Source organism: Apodemus sylvaticus, chromosome 6 (genome assembly GCF_947179515.1).
Source record: "Apodemus sylvaticus chromosome 6, mApoSyl1.1, whole genome shotgun sequence".
Lineage (NCBI taxonomy): Eukaryota > Metazoa > Chordata > Mammalia > Rodentia > Muridae > Apodemus > Apodemus sylvaticus.
Window position 1 is genome coordinate 101,374,739 of NC_067477.1, and position 20,533 is coordinate 101,395,271.

At 46.4% G+C, this 20,533-nt stretch overlaps 1 protein-coding gene across 1 annotated transcript in view; it reads left to right on the top strand.

Annotated features, from left to right (window-relative positions):
* Greb1 (growth regulating estrogen receptor binding 1) overlaps positions 1-20,533 on the top strand; it is an 89,843-nt gene that overhangs the window by 13,524 nt on the left and 55,786 nt on the right. Inside the window, exons 2-5 of the mRNA XM_052186085.1 lie at positions 5,418-5,574; positions 10,064-10,183; positions 11,818-11,994; positions 20,305-20,487. Coding sequence (XP_052042045.1) covers positions 5,418-5,574; positions 10,064-10,183; positions 11,818-11,994; positions 20,305-20,487 — 637 coding nt within the window. The remainder of the gene's footprint in view (positions 1-5,417; positions 5,575-10,063; positions 10,184-11,817; positions 11,995-20,304; positions 20,488-20,533) is intronic.

Genomic DNA, 20,533 nt, shown 5'->3' on the forward strand with positions numbered 1-20,533 from the left:
TTTCCTTCCTTCCTTCTTTCCTTCCTTCCTTCTTTCCTTCTTTCCTTCCTTCCTTCCTTCCTTCTTTTCTTCCTTTCTTCCCCCTATTTATTTATTTATTTATTTATGGTCAGAATCTCACTATACATAGCTCTGACTGGCCTGGAACTCATACTATGTAGACCAGGCTAGCCTTGAACTCCCAGTGATCCACCTGCCTCTGCCTCCAAAGTGCTAGGATTAAAAGCATAAGCCACCAACATTTGCTCAAAAATTAAGATAGATATAGATATAGATATGGATATGGATATAGATATAGATACATTTCATTATATATACACACACATATAATGTTCTTTGACCAAATCCCTCCATTATCTTCTCTTTCCTTCTCCTACTAAATTGTTTCTTCTTCCCAAGTCCCCCTCCTACTTTCATGTTTTGTAGCTCTGTGTGTGTGTGTGTGTGTGTGTTCACTTTACTTAATCAGTGCTTCCTGCGTAAGCGTGAGTATGGGTTATTTGCTTGTGTGGGGACAGTGTGCCGGTGACTGTATCACTGAGGAATGTGACTCAGGGAAGGACCACTTAATCCTAGACCCTATCAGACCTTTAAAAAGCAGAAGGATTTACAGCCTTGCTTGAGAAGATTAAAACCTTTATAAAAAGACATTTACTTTAGTGTGTACGTTGCTGTATACATGTGCATGTGTTTACAGATGTCACAGGACACCTTGAGAGAGTCGGTTCTTTCTTTGTACTATGTGGGTCTGGGGAATTGAACTCAAGCCCTTAGGGTTTGGTGGCAACCACCTTTACCCACTGAGCTATCTTGTTAGCTCCCCAAGAGTATTTTTGTATTTTATGCTTGTTATGTAGCAGAAGCAGCTGGTCAGTTTTGTTTATCCATCATTGATCAGATAGATCCATTATTTTTCGGCCGTGGATCTAGTGTGAAAACCATTGTTCTAGTCAGAATTCCTTGCTGTGGATAGATACCATTTACCTTCCTCTCCAGTGTTCTGTGTCTCTGCTAAATACCTTGAAGGTTACACAGTTCAAGTAGTAAACATTGCAATGGGTGGAGGATAGGAAACTTTGATTTATGCATGCCTGTCTTGAAATTTGCTGTCATGTCCACTCTTCTAAGCAGAAAACCATTCCTTCTTTGCTAATTGTTTAGAACAGGGCGAAGTTTTGGCTTAGAAAGAAAACTCTAATATTCTCTTTGACAATACAAACATATATACAATGTATCTTGTGTATATCCACCTTGTCTCTCCCTTCCCAAAGTGAGAGAACTTAGCAGGTGCGCTTTGCCTCCCACACCCTTTTCCTCCCTCCCCCTCCCATTTCAATTCTTTCAACAAGGGCTCCTTCAGCCCCTGCACCTCCTGTATTAATTTATAGTCACTAAAATGCAGAGTGTTCATTTTAAGGGAACAAAATGCCTGTTCCCTGGCTATCACCCCTGGGAAATAGAGGAAGCCTGGAGCGCCCCCTTTGTTGCCCTCTTTGCCTTAGGTATCAATTGGCACAGATTGCAGAGTTCCCTGGGCTCTGGGTGCTCAGTAGATGTGCTCTCCCTCAGCACCAGGCAAATAGATAGGGTTGTGGGTGGGTGTGGTTTGCAAGGTTCCGTGTGTTGTTGTGTTAACAGAAAACTCCTCCTGTGTGCCTGGTGTTCGGACAAGGATGTTAAGTAAGTGGGAAGGTTTGTGATGTTATTAACAGTGGCAGCTTAGGTAGACCACCTGGAACTGAGAATTGCACAAGGCTCCTCCCCCAGTGTGCTCCTGACCCTGAATTGAGAGCCATAGACCCCACCTCAACGATGGCCAACTCCTTCATGAATATCTTGAGTATGAGACAGATAAACCAAGACAGCACCAAACCAAAGCAGCGTGTGGTCAGGAGGCCAAGACCCCTTCCAACCATCTTCCAGAGTGTCTCGGGTTGACCTCTCCACTCTGGGACGCTTTCTCTTTGCTGGGATGAATTCCTAAACTAGTCTTAAGACTTTTCCCTGACTGTGTGAGAGCTGGTGGAGGGCCTGCGGGCAGGAAGTGGTTAATAGAGAGAGGCCCTTGACTCAGCTGTTGTCCCCTGCAGTAGAGGCAGGAAATCCTCAGACCACACCATTCATTTCTCCTTTAGGTAGGAAGTAGAGCATCTTCAGTCCCACAGTGACATGGAGCTAGGAACAGGAGAATTTACAGCATATATCTTTTTTTTATTGTATTAAATATATAGTTTAATCTTCCCAACTCTAACAGGCATTTACATCATTGTTATCAGTAAACTGAGTCAAAAACAGTTAATGATAATTTTCTGAAAAACACCTTTTTAAAAATACAATCATTTCAAAACATTTTTTCTATTTTTTTGAGGTAAAGACCATCCAGATATTTTATTTACATTGCAAATATTAGCCCCTTTCCTGATTCCCCTCCAAAAACCCCCTATGCTATACTCCCTCACCCTATTCATGACCTCCCCCCCCCTCCCCACTCCTGCTTCCCTATCCTGGCCTCCCTTAGACTGGGGCATGGAGCCTTCACAGGGCCTGTCCTCCCACTGATGACCAGCAAGGCCGTCCTCTGCTACATATGTGGCTAGAGCCATGGGTCATTCCATGTGTTCTCTTTGGTTGTACAGCATATATCTTAAGGCAAAATGTGATAGGCCAGATTTTGCTGCATGGGGAAGCTGAGTTCCCAACTAGTGTGTGTCTTATATGTTAGTTATAAACAGAAACTCAGAACTCCTGTCTGGGCTGCCACTCTTGATATCTGGTGTTACTCTGTGTATCTTAGGTTATTTTAAAATTTAACGTTATATTAGAGAAGCATGCCAGGGAGTACAAGAAAGGGATAATTTGGCCTGCTTCCCATAGCCCTCGCACATGGACAGGGTCTGTGTATTCTCTTCTGTATGCAGTATTCTTATAAACTCCCTCAGGCATCAGTCAGAAAGAGACCTTTAAAAAATTAAAAAAAAATAGAACATCTAAAGACTAGCCTTAGTTATAATTTAGTTAGCAGTCTAAGCCCCCCCCCCCATTTTGATTATTTAGGAATTAAACTCTCTTTGATAAGCATTGGACAGAGAGAACCAAAATGGAGGACATAAGCTGGCCAGAAAGAAAAGAAAAGCTAGGCATGGTGGTGCACATCGGCCATCCCAGCAGTCAGGAAGTGGGCGCTGGGAGATCGAGAGTTCAAGGTTGTCTTGGTTGTGTAGCGAGCTTGAGGGGAGCCTGGGCTACTAGAGACCCTGTATCAATGTGTATATAGACGTGTGTGTGTGTGTGTGTGTGTGTGTGTAGAAGAAGAGGGAGGGAGGGAGGGAGAGGGAGAAGAGATTGATTGGCTGGCTTTATGGTTAACTTCCGTGCCATAGCAAGGAAGTGGGCAGAGGACAGTGTGGCCTCACATGTCCCTATTGCTGAAGTCACATGAACAAGTGGTTATTCTCTAGGAGTTGGAACGAATTCAACAGATGCCACTAAAAGGAAGCAGGAAGGAAGAAATAGAAACCTAGAGCTAACATTAATGTCAGAGCCAAAGACTGGAAGGTCCCGTCAGGAGGGTATAGGACACTGAGGGCTTGCTCTTGGATCAAAAGCAGACACTTAACTGTAAGTACAAATCAGAGAAGTGTTTGGGCAAGTGCTTGAGTTTTCTCTCAGTAGGATGTTATGAGCCATTAAAATGATTTTAAGTGTAAGAGACATGTGTATGTCAAGCAAAGTAATTATATATGATTATTGCTCTGTGGATATAGACCCCATCCCTTCCCAGCCAAAGTTCTGAAGAGAGTTAATTTTGCAAAGCACAGCACAGTGGCAGGGTTGGTCCAGCGCTCAGTGGCTGCGCTCTCCCTTAGCAGGTGAGAGGCGGTGGGTTTTATCCTCAGGCCTTCAACAAAACACAAACAAGCGAATTCCTGTGGCAGCAAACCGCTATTTCATACCACTATGCATTTGGTTTTGGTTTTGTGTTTTTTGTTTGTTTGTTTGTTATTTTGAGATAGAGCTTTTTTGTGTAGCTCTGGCTACACAAAGCTGGAATTTGCCTTCTAGACCAAGCTGGTTTCAAACTCACAGAGATCCTCCTGCCTCTGTTTCCTGAGTCCTGGGATTAAAGGTGTGCCTTGCCACTGCCACCTGGTTTCCATGATGCATTTATATCTTGGAGTCTCTGTGCTAAGTGGAAAAAGCCGTTGGCAGAAGGCTTCCTGGCCAGTGTTACCATACGTTCAGTAGAGAGAACAAAGAAGGGGATCTGCGGTGATGGAGAGCAACCTTGTTGTAAGACTGGGGAGTGACAGCTCTGATGCTTCTTTCTGGAGATGATGGACATGCCAGACTGATCATGTCACAGTTGCACAAAGTGGGGAATACAGTACAAACCAATGAGTTGTGTACTATGGTGTGTGAATTAGTTATGACGTTACCACAGATAAAGCAAGGGTGATTGCCTTGGGGAGATGGCAGTATCAGTGTTTTCTTCTTATCTTTTCAAGGTTCTGGGATTGTTCTGCTTTACTGCTTATGATGGAGATGTTCAATAAGCTAAAATATAGTCTATATCAGTGGTTCTCAACCTCCCCAATGTTGCGACCCTTTAATATAGTTCCTCGTGTTGTGATGACCCCCAACCATAAAGTTAATTTCGTTGCTACTTTGTAACTGTAATTTTGCTACTGTTATGAGTTGTAACTTTTTTTTTTCTGATGGTCTTAGGCAACTCCTTGAACCCTAAAGGGGTTGTGACCCACAGGTTGAGAACCACTGAGAACACTTTAGACTTCAGAGGCAGAATTTTAATAGCTAGCCTTTTACCAGAAACAGCAGAGATAGAGGCTGCTAATCCTGCCTTTAGGGGTGTGTATGTGTTTGTGAGTGCGTGTGTGTGTGTGTGCGTGCGCGTGTGTGTGTGTGCGCGCACGCACGCGCATGCATATGTGTATGTGTACATGCATGTATGTCTCCTGTAATCCTAAAATCTGGGCTCATACTCTCATATTGTCATGGATATCAATACCCATTTCTGGCAAGTTACCTCATTTGCCTGGGCACCCTTGGAGGCAGGATCCTATCTCTGGGAAAACCAGGAAAGCCTAAACTCTTCTTTGTGGGATATTCTAAGAGGCAGTGGGCTCCATGAGTGTGGAATCAGTGGGGGTTGTTACTTATATAACTTCCTGTAATTGCCTGGCAGTAGCTGCAGAGAGCCGCCCTCTCCTGTCTGGGGCTGAGCAGAGGCCGCAACCCGTCCCTTCTCCCTGCTGCTGCTGCTGCTGCTGCTGCTGCTGTTGCTGCTGCTGCAGCTGCTCTGTTCGCCTCTTCGTCGGGCTTTGTGTGGAGTCAGCCCTGCTCGGCAGAACTGAAATGTCATTTTAACCAGAAGACTCTATCCTCTTTGTGCTCTGGAGATGGGCAATTCCTACGCTGGCCAGCTAAAGAGCACGCGGTTTGAAGAGGTCCTTCACAACTCCATCGAGGCCTCCCTACGCTCCAATACCCTGGTGCCCCGGCCCATCTTCTCCCAGCTGTATTTGGAGGCTGAGCAGCAGTTGTCATCATTAGAAGGTAAGAATCACGCATTTCTTCTGTCGTGTGTGCGCGCAGTTTTTATTATGTGTGGCAAATGTGAACAGCCCTATTCAGGAAATCTAGAGTCTAGTAAAAAAGAATGAAAGTTGCACCAGATTTTTATTTGTTAAAAGTAAATTTCAGGCCAAAAGGTACAAAGAGAAAAAAATCTTGGACTCATAAGAGACAGGGAGAGAACACTGTATGCTAGGCTCCCTTGAAAGCATTATTTATATCTGACGAGATTGCTTGTTGGTAAGGGATTTTAATACGTCTGACCCTCAGCTCTGTATTTCCTCTCTTTTCCTCCTGTGATTCACGTTCTTATGTCTGTAAAAATCTTTTAGAGGTTATGTCTCTGTGTGGGAACAGGTGTAAGAGCCTCACAAAAGCTTAAAAGAAATTAGCAGTAAGCCTTTATGAGTTTTACTGTACCAAGACTTAAATTAATAAATGATTGCTAAATATGTGGAGGACTTGAGAATTTCCCTTATCTGGAAGGTAAACTGTGTGTGTTTTCGTGTCAAGTAAGTTAGCCTGAAGCAATGCATAGGATGAAACAGCCACTAGTCTAGATTTATTTGTTTGTTTGTTTGTTTGTTTATAAGTTCATGCTTTTTGCTAGAAATTACACACAAATGTAAGTAGAACAGATCATGGTTTTAAAGTGGAAAAAAATCATTAAACAAGAGAGAAAAATGTCTGTCAGGTTTGTACTATGTTGGGCTTTAGGGTGCTGTGTGTAGCTTGCCTGTCTAGAGGCAACTATGTGCTGAGCAGGCTCGTGGGCGCTTGAAAGCCCTTATTTTTTTGAGAGGGCAAAGTGAGCCTCCTTGTAAATGGCACAGATAACAACCTAAGACCCCAACCTGGGTCTAAGTCTAAGAGAAACTAGACTGTGCCTAGTGTTATCAGTTAGGACAACATGAAATTCTCTGATAGTCATTAAGAGAGCCCCGATGTTTTCTGGCATAGGAAGTATCTGACTTCACAGGGCCTAGAGCAGTCCTTAGATACTATTTAATTGATCCCATTTTTGATCAGGTGAAATACAATTTCCAGGGATATATCCTTAACTACCTATGGTGTTGACAAGCCTCGCTAGTGTCAGATAGAGAACAGCTGTCATGCTGATAACTTAGAATACTCCAGCAGTGTCCTAAAATCTAGCAGTCTGTTCACCTGCTATTGCTGAGGCCCAAGGGGACTTAGAGATTTTGAGGGGTCGCAGAATTGCTGGCGGGTCGGCGCTGGCTGTCAGTGTTGGGACAGACATCTGGAGAGTCAGTGCACAGCCGCTCCCAGGGGAACAGAGAAGAGCAGAAAGCCCATGGGGGCTCCCGGTCACCTTCCCTTGCAGCTGAAGATCTCCCTAGGTGGCCCAGCTGGCCCCCTCTAGTTGTGTGGAGGTAGCATCTTCTCAGGATCTCTTCTTTGTTCAGAGTGTGGTATTTTCCAGAGACAGCCCCTCCCCCCCCCCACGCACAGTGACTCTGCCTGAACCTATGTGCTTGTCAATGCTCTGCCTCTGAGCTTCATCCCAGCCCCCAGGGACAGTGTTGAGGTTTATGAAGTTGATTACTCGGGTGCTGAGTGTCCCAAGCTCCTTGCCAGATGTCAATGGGAGTGCTCAGCCTTTGAGTTTGGGTGATGACTTGACCCAGCTCCTCTGTGCTTTTCCTTTCTGCTTGGCAAATAGCCTGGAACCATCCCCTGGGATTTTGTTCGTCCAGTTGCAAAAGTCAGCCTAAGGATTCGGTAGAAGATGGCGACCTTTGGGTTTTGTTAGATGCCACCATAAACCAAACACTAAGCTTGGGCCATATCTTCTGCATCATAAACTTTGGAGCAGACAGGCACTTTGGGGCCCCGTCTTGTTTTGTCTGTCTGTCTGTTGTTAGGGTCTCTTATCTGATGGCTGGCCTTCCTCAGACAATACTGTTGTTGATGATGCTTATGACCAAGGTGCCGGGACACTAAACACCGGGGATCTGGTAACATTTTATGTATTTGTGGAGGTAATTTAGCAGAGGCCTTATTATAGCTTTGTTCTTTGAATTAGGGCTCTTACCTACTACCCCCTTTAGAGGAAAATCCTTTGCACAGTACTGACTTTTCAAGAGAAAGCCCAGCAAGACAAATAACTCCATCAGCTCTAGGCGTCACCAGTTTGCTATGTGAATGAAATGCAGGCCAGTTCCTGTAATCCCACCTGCTCAGAATGATGAGCATCTCATGACAGGAGAAGAGACTGGGCTTAAACCCCAGAGTAAATGGCCTTATGTGCCCGTAGTCAGGGCGCTGTGGGGTCCTTGGGTTTGTGCTTTATTATTACTGCACTAAGCCCTGATGGTTTTGTCTAAGACCACTTTAAGGCTCTCACCCTGCCAGGAGACCTCTGTAAACACGCCTGTTTAGTCTGCTCCAGGCTTATGCTGCCTGAGGAGCCCATCAAAGTCTGGAAAGTCTGCTGCAGACCTTTGACCCTGTCTGCAGTTTGAGCCCTTCAGCTCTCTGAGGCTTAATACCCTCGTCTCTTGTTTCTTTCTAAGTGTGTTGGAATGTCTGTTCATTGGGCTTAACAGAATAATGCCCAGCCCCTTCTCTGGGACTGGTCTGTGCCTCTGGCATTGGGGGTGTTTGTTTTGGTTCTTGGGGATCTCGTGTGACTTTCCACTCCAAGGCTGGTGTCTGTGTCACTCTGATCTAGTGATCAGAGCCCTGTGGGACCTATGCCATCTGCTGTTGTACTGGTACCTGGGGTCTGGTGGGTCTCTGAGACCTGGAGCAGGGAATAAACTGTGCCTACTTTAAGCCCGGGAAGATGCCGAGGAGCTGAGGCGGCTGGGCTCACTCCTCCCACCCTGTGAGTTCTTCTTGTGTAATCTTTCCACAGTTTTCCTACCACTTGGTGTTTGTCCTCTGCACCCACAAGGTCCAGGGCACCAGGAAGGATAGAGAGATGTTATTTCCTTCTCAAGGTCTTGGCCCCAGTCAAGTCATGTCCCCAGTAGCTTGTACAGTTAGTTATCACAGGTATAAAACTTGGTGTCACTCTAAGGTGCCACATTTTTTTAGCACAGTGGATCTCAGTCTTCCTAATGCTGTGACCCTTTAATATAGTTGCTCATGTCATGGTGACTTACAGCCATAACATTATTTTCATTGCTACTTTATAACTAATTTTGCTACTCTTATTCTGTTATACTGATATACGACCTCCTTTGGGGGGGTTGTGACCCACAGGTTGAGAACTGCTGTTCTAGAAAGTCACAATGGCCATAGGGCCTCAGTTTGTAGCCAACATGGTTTGCACAGAGAGGTAAGTTGAGTATCCCATGGCCACATAGGCAACCGTGAACTAAGAACTGAACTGTGGCTTCCCAGAGCTGTGGTCTAGACTTTTCCATTACACATAATTTTGTTGTCAACCTAAAACCTTTGGAGGGAGCCAAGAATGAGAACACTAGGAGACATAAAAACAAGCCAGCAGTAAGAGACAGGGAACCAAAAAGAGAGGAGGCAGCCATATTCAAGGGTGCTGGTAAGGACCTTCCCACGAGTTAATCGGTGTGCTGTTTAGTACTTGAAATTTAAAGACACACTGACAATATTTTTACCCAAATGCTATGAGAAAAGACACCGGAAGGACTAAATGTCAGCAGCATTGAAAAAGTTTATTTTTGTGAACCTCTTGCTTTCCCCAAGTGTGGGAAAAGGCTGACACTCGCTCGGAACAGTGAGCTGCTCTTTCCTCGGCGTGACCCCTGCACTGAGAATCTTTCTGGGTGCTGGATCAATGACAGAAATCAGGGAGGCTGCACTGAGCTCAGTACATCGAGGGGTGGTGCTCAAGGCCAGAGCTCTCCCCACCAGTTTCACATTTGCTCTTCCTCTTTTCTTAAAACAAACAGTATGTCTGGTCCTATTCTAGAATGTTCTAGAATAACCCCTCCCCTGTGTGTATGTTTGCATTTCCAGCAATGAATATATGCATCCTTTGGATGCACACTAATGTATAGCTCAGCAGCCCCCTTATGTAGGGTTGAGTCAGTGCAAGCTACTTGTGTTTGCAAGAATAGTAGGGACCCCTGCAGACACACAGGCTCAGCCACAGGTCCTTGAGCAGCTATGGATCAGCGACTCTCATAGCAACTCCCTCGCACCCAGGCAGACATGTGCAGCTGTGGTAGCTAGAGGAGAAGTGAACTTGAGCCCGAGTCTGTGTGCACTTTGGGGAGTCATCCTCCCTGAGACAGCCTTGGCTTTTCCTCCTAGTACAGAAGATCAGGCCGCCTAACTTCAAGGGTTTGCTGAGTGCTTCTTAGAGCAGTGCAAGCCTCCTTTCCTTTGCATGACCAGCTCCCCAGGCCCTGGGTCTGTATTGAGCTTGTGGCTTCAGGTGGAGGGAAAGGCCCTGGAGCAGGCTTTCAAAGCCCCACAGCGGCTTCCATTACAAACCCTCCCCATTGTCTCCCACATCTAGGTGGCAGCCGAGTGGACAACGAGGAAGAAGAAGAAGATGGAGAAGGAGGGTTGGAACCCAGCAGTCCTCCAAACACCTACCAGCTGCCCCCTCCTCCTGAAGGATGCTGTACCATGGATGGTAAGATACTGCAGCCCTGCTCAGGGTCTGCAGCTGGGGCACAGTGCTCCTTGTCCTCTGAGATGTGAGCTGGGTTCCTGCACAGGTCACATACATACAGGAGGCTGAGAGTCAGCCCCAGCTGCTTGGCTGCTGTAGACAGCCCCAGCTGTAGGAACGGCATGGGGTACAATAGTCATTGTTTTGGGTCTGTTGTTTGGAAGTCAGAATATACTTCCTTACTCAAGTTTGACCTTGCAGGGTATTTTATTTGGAGAGGGGTAGGAATGACCTTTTGTGCCTGTCAGTTTTTGGCTGTGAAGCTAGCATATTTGTATTATCTTGAATCTGGGTAGGCAGCAATCACTGCTGTTTTGCTGATGAGGAACAGAGGCAAGGCATGCTGGGTATGGTAAGCATCTCAGTGCAATGGTGAGATCTTGTGCTCTGTACCCAGGGAGGCCTGTAGGTTCTTATTCTAGACCCCATTACTCTGCAAACCAAGGGATGTTCATTACTGTTAGAGTGAACAGCAGTTGACTTATTGAGCCCTCATTCTGGAAGTTCAGAGGTTAAAGATGAGAACTCAGGGGCCATCTGGGGAGAAAAGCTCCCTGGAGAAGAGGGCCCTTCCTCTGGGTTTTAGATGATCTGTAAGAGTTAGCCAGGAGACTTCCATGGGTTGGGGAAGCTCAGAAACTGCAGAGGAAGCAGTGGTGCAAAGGCTTATGGGGTGAGATGCGTGTGGCCTGGGAGCTGCAGGCGACTGAACAGGGCATTCAGGCTTGGCCTGGGAGTGGTGACTGACTGGGACTGGAAATAGATCAGGATAGCTGCCAATGCCCTCTGCACTCTGAGGCCTGACCTTGACCCTATCCCTGACCCTGACTCCCCGAGTGCCAGCTGATGTTACTGGGACAAAGAAGTCAGTACAGCTGTTAGCAGGGCCATCTAGTGTCCCCAGGGGGAAAGAGCGAGAAGGGCAGTCACTAAAGTGGCCTTCCCTGGGTTTCACTGTGGTAGACCCTGACTGTCCTAGCTCATATTCTCTAGATGCCACAATGGTGGGCTGCTCACTGGTCTGGTGAGGCACCAGTGCGGACAGCCTGGAGCAGCCAGAGAAAGAGAAGCTTGTGAAGGCTGCAAGGGCCCAGAGGTGGCTCCCAGGATGGGGTGAGGGTCTCCCATCTCTCTGGTGGTGAACAGTGCAGGAAGTCTGTAAAGTTAGCTCGCCCTCATCTAGAGCAAGGCTCAGGAGAGAACCTGAGAATGGGAATCCCAGCCATTCCCCTCTTTTATCTTTTCTTGGAGACTTTTGAAAACTTACTTTTCCTTGTAGGAAATACATTTAAAAGTTTTGTAAATACAACATTCAGAAGGTGTGGAGAGACTTCTGCCGTGGACCTCAAACTCCCCCGGGGAGGAGGCCCTGTTGTGGCCCTTGCCCTGAATGTACGCATTCCACAGCCCCATAACACAGTATGTGAAAGATGAGACAACTCTCACTTTCTGATGGTTTTTGTCTTGTCTCAGAGGTAATTAATGTCAAACTCTAGCTTCTCAGAGACAGGGGTCATTGGGTGCTCCTTCTGTCCCTAAGACCTTGGTTTTAGGAGATCTCAGTGCAGTGTGTGAACCCTGTTTACCCTTTTTAGGCTTCTGTCAGGCTGGGAAGGATCTACGTCTTGTCTCCATTTCCAACGAGCCCATTGAAGTCCCTGCAGGCTTCCTCCTGGTGGGTGCCAAGTCTCCCAGCCTGCCGGACCACCTGCTGGTGTGTGCAGTGGACAAGAGGTTCTTGCCTGATGACAATGGCCACAATGCCCTGCTCGGTGAGTTCTTTCTTTTCTTTGTAGCTCCATCTGCATGTGGTGGGGCAGGGCAAGGGAGGCCTCCACTGCAGGTCTTAAGGGTACTTGGATATTCTATACATGCCTTTTTTTTTTTTTTTTTGTCTTTTGGTACATTTCTTTATGGAATGGAAGAAAAATGGGAATTATTTAAAAGTATGACTGGCTTGCTCTAGGGAGATAGTTCGGTTAGTAAAGTGTTGCCATGCCCCAAGTTTGATCTTTAGTAGCCATGTAAATAAACTGCCAGGTCTGATGGTTGTGTTTTTAATAACTCCAGACAGACAGATCTGTGGGGCTTGCTGGGTAGCCACTTCAGCTGAATTATCAAATCCAAGCATATCTCAAAAAATAAGCTGAACAGATTTTTAGGAATGATAGCCGAGGCTGACCACTAAGGCTCCTATACAGTATGTATTTGCCTACACACATAAATTTTACAAAATGACTGCTTGCTTCCCTCCAGAAAGTCTACCAGTATTAATAGTTTATTAATTATTAGTAGTATTAATTTTTTTCATAGTTTGCCATTCAAACCTACCTGTGCCTGTCTGGACCAGAAGGGGCTTAAACACTTAAACACCCTGTTCCCAGATAGTTTCAGGAACTAGCAGGCAAGAGAGTGAGGCTGTGTGTGTGTGTGTGTGTGTGTGTGTGTGTGTATTGTGTTGTGTGTGTGTGTTGTGTGTGTGTGTGTTGTGTGTGTGTGTTGTGTGTGTGTGTTGTGTGTGTGTGTTGTGTGTGTGTGTGTATTGTGTGTATTATGTGTGTGCATATGCACACACATCCGTGCCACCGGGTGGTCACATCTGAATGATCACCAGAGTCTCTTGCCATCTTCTGCTTTGATTTACAGCTTCCCCTGGAGAGGTGATGTCGGTCACAGTTCCATAGGAGACCTTAGACTTGCTCATGAACTTGCCCTAAGTTGTGAGAGTAAAGAAGACACCAGGAGCCCAAGTTCAAGTCTTTTAGGCTCTGAGTTCTTGCCTTACTCATATGCCCCTCGGGCTTTTGCTGTGGTCAAGGTTCAGCTGGGGGCACCACTTTCCCTCCTGCCCATGGGGACCTGCCTTTCAAATAGTCACTGGCCCACCAAGGTCCTGATGGCTCATAGTGATGATGAGACCAAGCCTGACCTCTTGCTCAGGTGACATTATTATGGTCTAGCTGTGTACCTTGCACCCCTCATGTGCAGTATCAGGGAAGAGACAGTAGGACTGAGAGCCCAGAGATCTCTGCTTACTGGTTACCCACAGACTTCCCTGTGGCCTCCTATGCCCCCTTCACCCATGCAGTAGAGCGGGCTTTGGATATATGTTCTGACCTTGGGCAGTTTGTTCTTGATTAGTGACTTTGGATTTGCCCACTCATCTCTTTGGAGAGCTGGGTAACGGAGGACTTGGCAGTGGTCCATTTTCACGTGGGGTCTCGTCATGGTAGAAGAGACAATTCCTGGGACAAAGTTATGGATTGAGAACCTTTATATCCTCCTCCATGTTCTCCATATGACACAGCTCCCTAAACATCCAGGCTTGTGCTTCTTATGGTCCAAAACCAGATGGGGCAGGAAATCCACTGCAGAGGAAGGTTTGGGGGGTTAGAGAGAGTGGGAATTAGGAAGAAAGTAATGAATAGTTAGTGCTTCCAGTCTGGGTTGAGTTGCAATAGGTGGAAACTCTCAAACAAGGTGGATGAATGCTCCCGGAGGGGACAGCACAGCTTGTGTGTGTGTGTGTGTGTGTGTGTGTGTGTGTGTGAGAGAGAGAGAGAGAGAGAGAGAGAGAGAGAGAGAGAGAGAGGGAGGTGTGTCCTAAGGCAGCTGTGTGCACTCATCGAGATCAGTTCTTTATGGCTAATGCTAGAAAGTTACCTAGGAAGCTGAGGGAAGTCTCTGCAGGAGCTGGCTCACTGGGTGTATGGGCTTGCTCACTGGTGCACGTAGTCCTCGTATATGGCGGTGCTTCACAAAGCTGGTTTTTGATCTGCTGGTGGGGTGGGGTGGGGTGGAATGAGATGGGACAAGGGGGAGATCTTGTCTGAATTCCACCCCTTTGTGACTATAAGGGAATTACTGGGGCAGTAAATCAGGGAGGTTCTGCCTCTTGAGCCTTGGAGACAGGAATCTTCCAGCTCCTTCTCCTCCAGCCCCTAATAGTCTGGCTCCTCCCCCAGTGGCTGGAGTGCCCAGGAAGGAACTTTGTTAATTGCTGGCAAAAAGCCATCCGGAATGAAGAACAAGGGCTGGCTGGAAATAGCCTGTGCTCTCCCCTTTGAACATAACTTTATGCTCTCAGCTTGGACACTAAACGCTGTTTTGGTTTCCTGCTATTAACCGGGTGGCTGCCCAGGACAAGGTGGTCCCCACAGCTCCTGCAGTAACCAGGCTCATCCCTGTTTACTGATCCATAAAACAGGGTCTGTGGGTCATCTTTGAGGGAGCACAACCTTTAGGAATATTGTTTTAGCAATTTGGAAGCTGTTGAGGGATTTTTGTCTGAGAAAATTGAAAGATTAACATTCTAGGTGTGTTCTTTGGATTTTGCTGTTGTGGTTGCCAGTCATTAATCTAAATTGACCAATACCTTACCCATCAGAGGAGCCAACACCTGTATTTGTGGCATGCTTATTTCTTAGGTGAAAAATTAGTCTATAGTTTAGTTAGTAGGCAAGGTATTCACACGTTTGTTGAATGTATAAGGTCAAATGAAGCCTGGTGTTTAGGTACACCTGGGAACTCAAGCCTTCCATTGGGAGCTTCTAGTTTTGACAGGGAGACACAGGCAGAAAAAAATGGGGGTCCATTGGGATCCATAAGGCCCATAGGAAGTAAGCAAGCCAGCAAAACTTATACCCAACTTTATGGGTGTTGTGCCCTCACAAGGTCACAGGGATGTAAGCACGGACTGTTGGTGATGGAGAAGGTGTTTTAGTGGTAGCTGGTTTCAAGACAAGCCCTGAAAAATTCGTAAAAAAATTTCTAATTGGGAAGAAGCAGTACCAGTGGCAGCAACAGCACTGACATAGTACATCTTATTCATTGAAGACAAGCGCCTGGAACTGTCCTGAGGAAGCTGACAAAACAGGTGAGGTAGAGACACTGTAGTCTAGCGTTTATATGTGACACACAGGAAGCACAGGGTGACTCGAAGCAGGTCACTTAGCAGCAGCTGGGAGTGCAAAAGGTCACCTAGCAGCTGGGAAGCCTTTGATCTTGAAGGTGATAGAGGAAAAGGTGCATCTCTGAGATCATAGTGAGATGTGTGAAAAAATGGAGAGATGTGTGAAGCTGGTCATCACTGGGTCCTGCAGGCCAGAAGCTGGGAAGCCACCTTTGACCTTGAAACATGGGAAAAGAGCCCAGGAGGCGCCCATGTCCTTTGTCTTTGGTAGTTCCAGTGTGGGGGGGGCAACTGGCCCTGCACCTTGCGACTACCCCCTCTTCTCTCCGACAGGGTTATCTGGAAGCAAACTCCACCCCCTATGTACTTCATCTGTCACTGTCACCATGTGTATCTGTCTCTAAAGGACAAGGACTTCCCCCCCCCCCCCCCCCCCGGGAAGTCAGTGTTATTATCCTATCCAAAAAGCTAAAGCATTCATAAATATTGTTAAATACTCAGGGAGTTCAGATATTGTCATATACTTTTTTAAAAGTTGGTTTGTTAAATTCAAGACCCAAAGTTTTTCTTAAAACATTTTTTGATTCATTTTTTCTCCTTTGCGTTTTTAATATGTGTTTACATTTTGAGACATATGGCCTGGAACTTCCGGTCCTCCGCTTCCTCAGTGCTGGCATACTGTCATGCTCATTTAAACTCAGTTTATGCCGTGTTGGGATCAAACCCAATGCCAGCCAGACCCACGTGAGGTGCGTCCTCAGCCCCTGTCTTTTTAAAATTATGTGTCCTTTCTCCTTCATTTTTCCTTCCAATTTATACTTGTAAGAAATATTGGTGGTGTTATGAATAAGACAATAGGGGCTACAGAGATGCCTGAGTGGTTTAGGAGGGCTTGCTGCTTTTCCAGAGCTTCTGAGTTCAGTTCCTAGTAGTTGCTCCAGGTCTAGAAGGTTCAATATCTTCTTATGGTCTGTGTGGGTTCCTTCACACATACGGGTGTTCCCTCACACAATACACACACACACACACACACACACACACATAAAATAATAAATCTTCTGAAAGTAAGGCAATTATTGTGTTTTAAAATGCTTTCTTGGGCTTACACATATAGCTGTTTTTTTTTTTTTTTTTTTTTTTTTATCAGAGAAGAAACAGAAGCAGAGAATGAGTTTGAGGTTAGTATAGGACTCAGTGTAACTACGATATTCTCACTGAAATTTCACGTTCTCCACATTGTGTTCTCCACCCCAACACCCTGCCCTGACCCCTGTCTCACCCTGGGGTCACTCAGCTTTGCCTGTGTCTTCAACACAAGTGTTTCTGCACGGAACTGGGATTGAGCTCAAACTTCAAGGGAAAACCCCGAAGCTGTCTCTGCCTTCTTTGCTCTCAGAGTGTGTTCACATTCATGAACAGGAATGTTTGTGGTCACTCACTGTGGCCCCTCACGTCTCTCACAGGGCTATCTCAGAGGTCTTCTTTAGACTGTGTACATCAGTGGGAATCCAGACTGTTCATAAGGGTTGGATGATAGAGACCCCCTTTCTGCAAAGGACATAATCCCAGAAACAAGTTCACCCCTCTAGTGGCCATAAAGCCACTTGCTTAGATGCCACCCACCAAAGGAAGCCACTGCGCAGGCTTCTAGGAAGAATCATGCCACTTCAGTCTGGTAGGAACTGGCAGCTTTTGTGTCTGCCTTCCCTTCTGTCTTCTGTGACTGGGTAATGGAAACCCAGGCGGGGTCACTTCTTATCTCTTGCCCTCTGCACTCTCTTCTTTCCCATTTAGTCTGAGAGGAAGGAGAGAGGACTCCATGCTGAGTCTGGGACCCGTTAGATATCCAGAGGACACTTTAACCCTTGTAGTGTTCCTGTAGGTGGTTGTGTGGAAGAGATTGCTGAGTAGAATACATCGAAGCTGGGCTCAGCCTCTCCCACCACTCTAGGCTGTGAGTAAGTTACTTCTCTGTGCCTTGATTCCCCTCACCTGTGAACTGGAGACATTATGGATTATTTTATAGGTTTCATAAGATTCAATGTAGAGGGTGGATCTTGATAGCATAAAGGGCTTCACTCACAGCTTAACACATCATGGCTGTACAATAAATATTATCTTTGGTTATGTTTGCAAATGATGAAACTGAAGCCCAGAGATATTAAGAAACCTGGTATATTTAAGTCAGGACTCAAGCCCAAGTCCTACTGGCATCTGTATTCCTGCTTGCTTGCTGCATGGGAGGGCGGTGCCCTCCCCATAGGAGGGCATACTTCACACAGCAACCTGCATCTATTCAGGGATATGGTCCTGAAATAGATGGCCCTCTAGTTGCCAAACAAGCTCCATGGAAAGATCCCAGGGTGCTGGGGTTCGAAGAGTGTTATTTGTATAGACCACTTTTGGTGATGTAGTAACTGCATAGTTCTTTCTAGGATCTGTGCCCAGCAGAATTCTGAGACTTATGTCCAGATACCTCATTTTCTGATGACGTCTTTATAAACTTCCAAGTCCCAGGGTCAATTCCCCAAAGGAAGGGCTCCGTGTTGTACTCTTTCTTGAAAGTGTTCATCGCCCTTCAAGGAATTTCCTGAATCTTGATGACATCATCTGCCCGTCTGATGGTTTGAGCCCTTCCTTTCCTCAAGGCTGGGTCCTATGCTCTCACCCAGGCTTCTCAGAAAAGCTATGTCCTCAGCTGGAAGCAGTCTGCTTGCTGGCACCAGCTGTCCACTGTACAACTGGGCCAGGTGCTCACCTCTGAGCCATCAGGAGCTGCTGTACGGGGTTACAGTCACTTTCTGATGGGCATGCTCGCACCACATAACATGGCTTGTTGGTCTCTTCGGTGTCCTTGACCCTGTAGTTCCTGTGTCTTGTTTAGTGTCTTTTCTATTCTCAGGAACTCTGGACATTTCTCGAGTTTGTATTCTTGAGTGCCAGTCAGGCTGTGTGTGTCTCAAGGTTTCTAGGTTGGAAGCCAATAGGTAAATAGAAGGGTTAATTATTATTAATTAACTGGTTAATTATGCCCCTCTTTCTGAACTTCTTGATAATGTTGTCACATGGTGCTCTCAGTCAGAACACACCCGTTTGTTCTGTGAGTCAACCCAGCATGGCCCTTTGGAAGAAAGCTACCAGGGATGAGATATACATTTCCCCGATGCTGAGCAGATTTCAGGATGAGTGTGTGAGCCTGGAAAAGTGGTGGTTCCCTCTGAGTCAAGGAGCTGAGTACTGAGAAATGGCTGGACCTGTGTAGGGGATTTGTGGAAGAGACTGAGACTGGGCAGAGTAGGGGTAGTCTGAGTGGATGAGTTTAGAGGCATGTTGTGTCAGTGAGAAGCTGAAGCTAGAGGTGGATGGATGAGTCCACAGCCTTGGGTGCCTGTGGCCTGGACTTCATCCTTCAGCCTAGGTTACATGCCACTCTTGTGTGTCTGATTCAAAGGATTTCACAAGAACGCTTTGTTTTCCACAGTGACTGGCAATAGTTAAGCCACGTGCCCTGTGCAGATGACAGCCAATGGCACGATGTGCCTGGCCCTGTGTGCACATTCGCCCCCTCCCGAGTCCCACACAGCATTGTCCATGTGTGCTGTCACCTGTTCACACTGGTCCAGCGTGAGAAGGCTTTTGATGGTCAGTTCATCCTGTACCAATCCCTGACAGGCTGGGGATTTTCCTTGCTTCGAAGGCCTTTTATAGACTATTAAACTGCTCATGGTATGCTGATTGGAGATTTTGTGCAGTGTGGAGTCTTCTCTGGGGCAATGGTTTTTAACATTTCATCTCACCTACTGGACTTCTTTTGAATATTAGCCAGAGTCCCTAGGGACGGCCTGTTTAAGAGCGGTGCTTATGTAGAGACATGTGGCTTTTATGGCCTCACGCAAAATGACCTCTGGAGGCCATCAAGCAGAGAGCGTGATAAAGGAAGTAAATCTAGCTGCGCACCAGGCCAGGGCCTCCCTTGACCCAGGCCTTGGACTCACAGGAACCTGACCGGCTATTGACAGAGCAAGGTTGTTATGGGGTGGCTTGCACAGGAGCAGTGGTTAGATGGAGAGGTGGAATCATCACGTGTCTCTTGTATTAACCGATGTCTGTGCCTGCTTCCATTGGAATGGCTCTGTGCTTTGTAGAGATCCTTTTAAACACATGCTCTGCAGTGTTCGTAGTTCATATGAGGAGGTTTCTCATCACTGCCAGGATGGCCTCGCTAGGGCCTAGAGAGGTCCGTCTGTCACAGATGGCCTTTGCTGGCATGGCTGTGGCAGTGTCTCCGCTCTGCTGGCTGCTGAGCTTTGAGTCTTACTCCCAGGGTCCCCACCATGCACTTGGTATTTCTTAGCATATAAAAATAATAGGTTCTATTGTGACATTTTCATGCATGTATATCATTGTATTTTACTCATTTTTGCCCACAGCTACCCTTTCCTGGTCCCTTCTCCTATCTCCTCACTGGTTCTCTTTCTTCTTTCAATGTTACCCCTTTATTATAGATTTAAAACAATATATATTATGCATATCAGTATTCATTATATATGTCATATATATAAAAATATCCTGGTTCTGCATATCAGATAAAATATATTTTTTTTCTTTCTTCCCCACTATCTGCTTATTCCTCTTTCTCCCTCTTTTAAAGATATATAGATTTAGATAGATAGATAGATATAGCCACTCATATATATACATACATACATACATATATATATACGCATATGTTTAAAATATAGCTTCTGCATATGAGAGAAAAACATGTTTGCCTTTTAGAGTCTGGTTTATTTCACTTCGCATGATTACTTCCAGTTCCATTCATTTCCCACCCTTCGGATGATATGATTGTGTTCTTCATTGTGGCTGAATAAAATTCCACTGTGTGTGTGTAGACTACATTTTCTTCATCCATTCACATACATGGAATTTTCAGTGTGCCCCCAAGAGGGGGAAGTCTCTTGTGCTTGCCTAGACTCACTTCTGTGGCCCAGTCTCTTTGGTCCTATTGAGTCAAGGGTGCCTGGAGTCCCGGCCTGAGTCCCATGACAGGACCTCTGCCTATGGCACGCTCTGGGTGATGGTATGGCGTGAAGATTGTTTGAAGAGGAGGCTGGAAGGGAATCGAAAGGGAGGCAGAGAGGCTCATGGTCTCCTTCCCCCTGCCCAGGTTTCTCGGGGAACTGTGTCGGCTGTGGGAAGAAAGGCTTCTGCTACTTCACCGAGTTCTCCAACCACATCAACCTGAAGCTGACCACACAGCCCAAGAAACAGAAGCACCTCAAGTACTACCTGGTTCGAAACGCACAGGGGGCACTGACCAAAGGACCTTTGATTTGCTGGAAAGGTTCCGGTGAGGGCGGGGCTTGAATCTGGAGGGGCAGAGGGGTAGGGAGCTG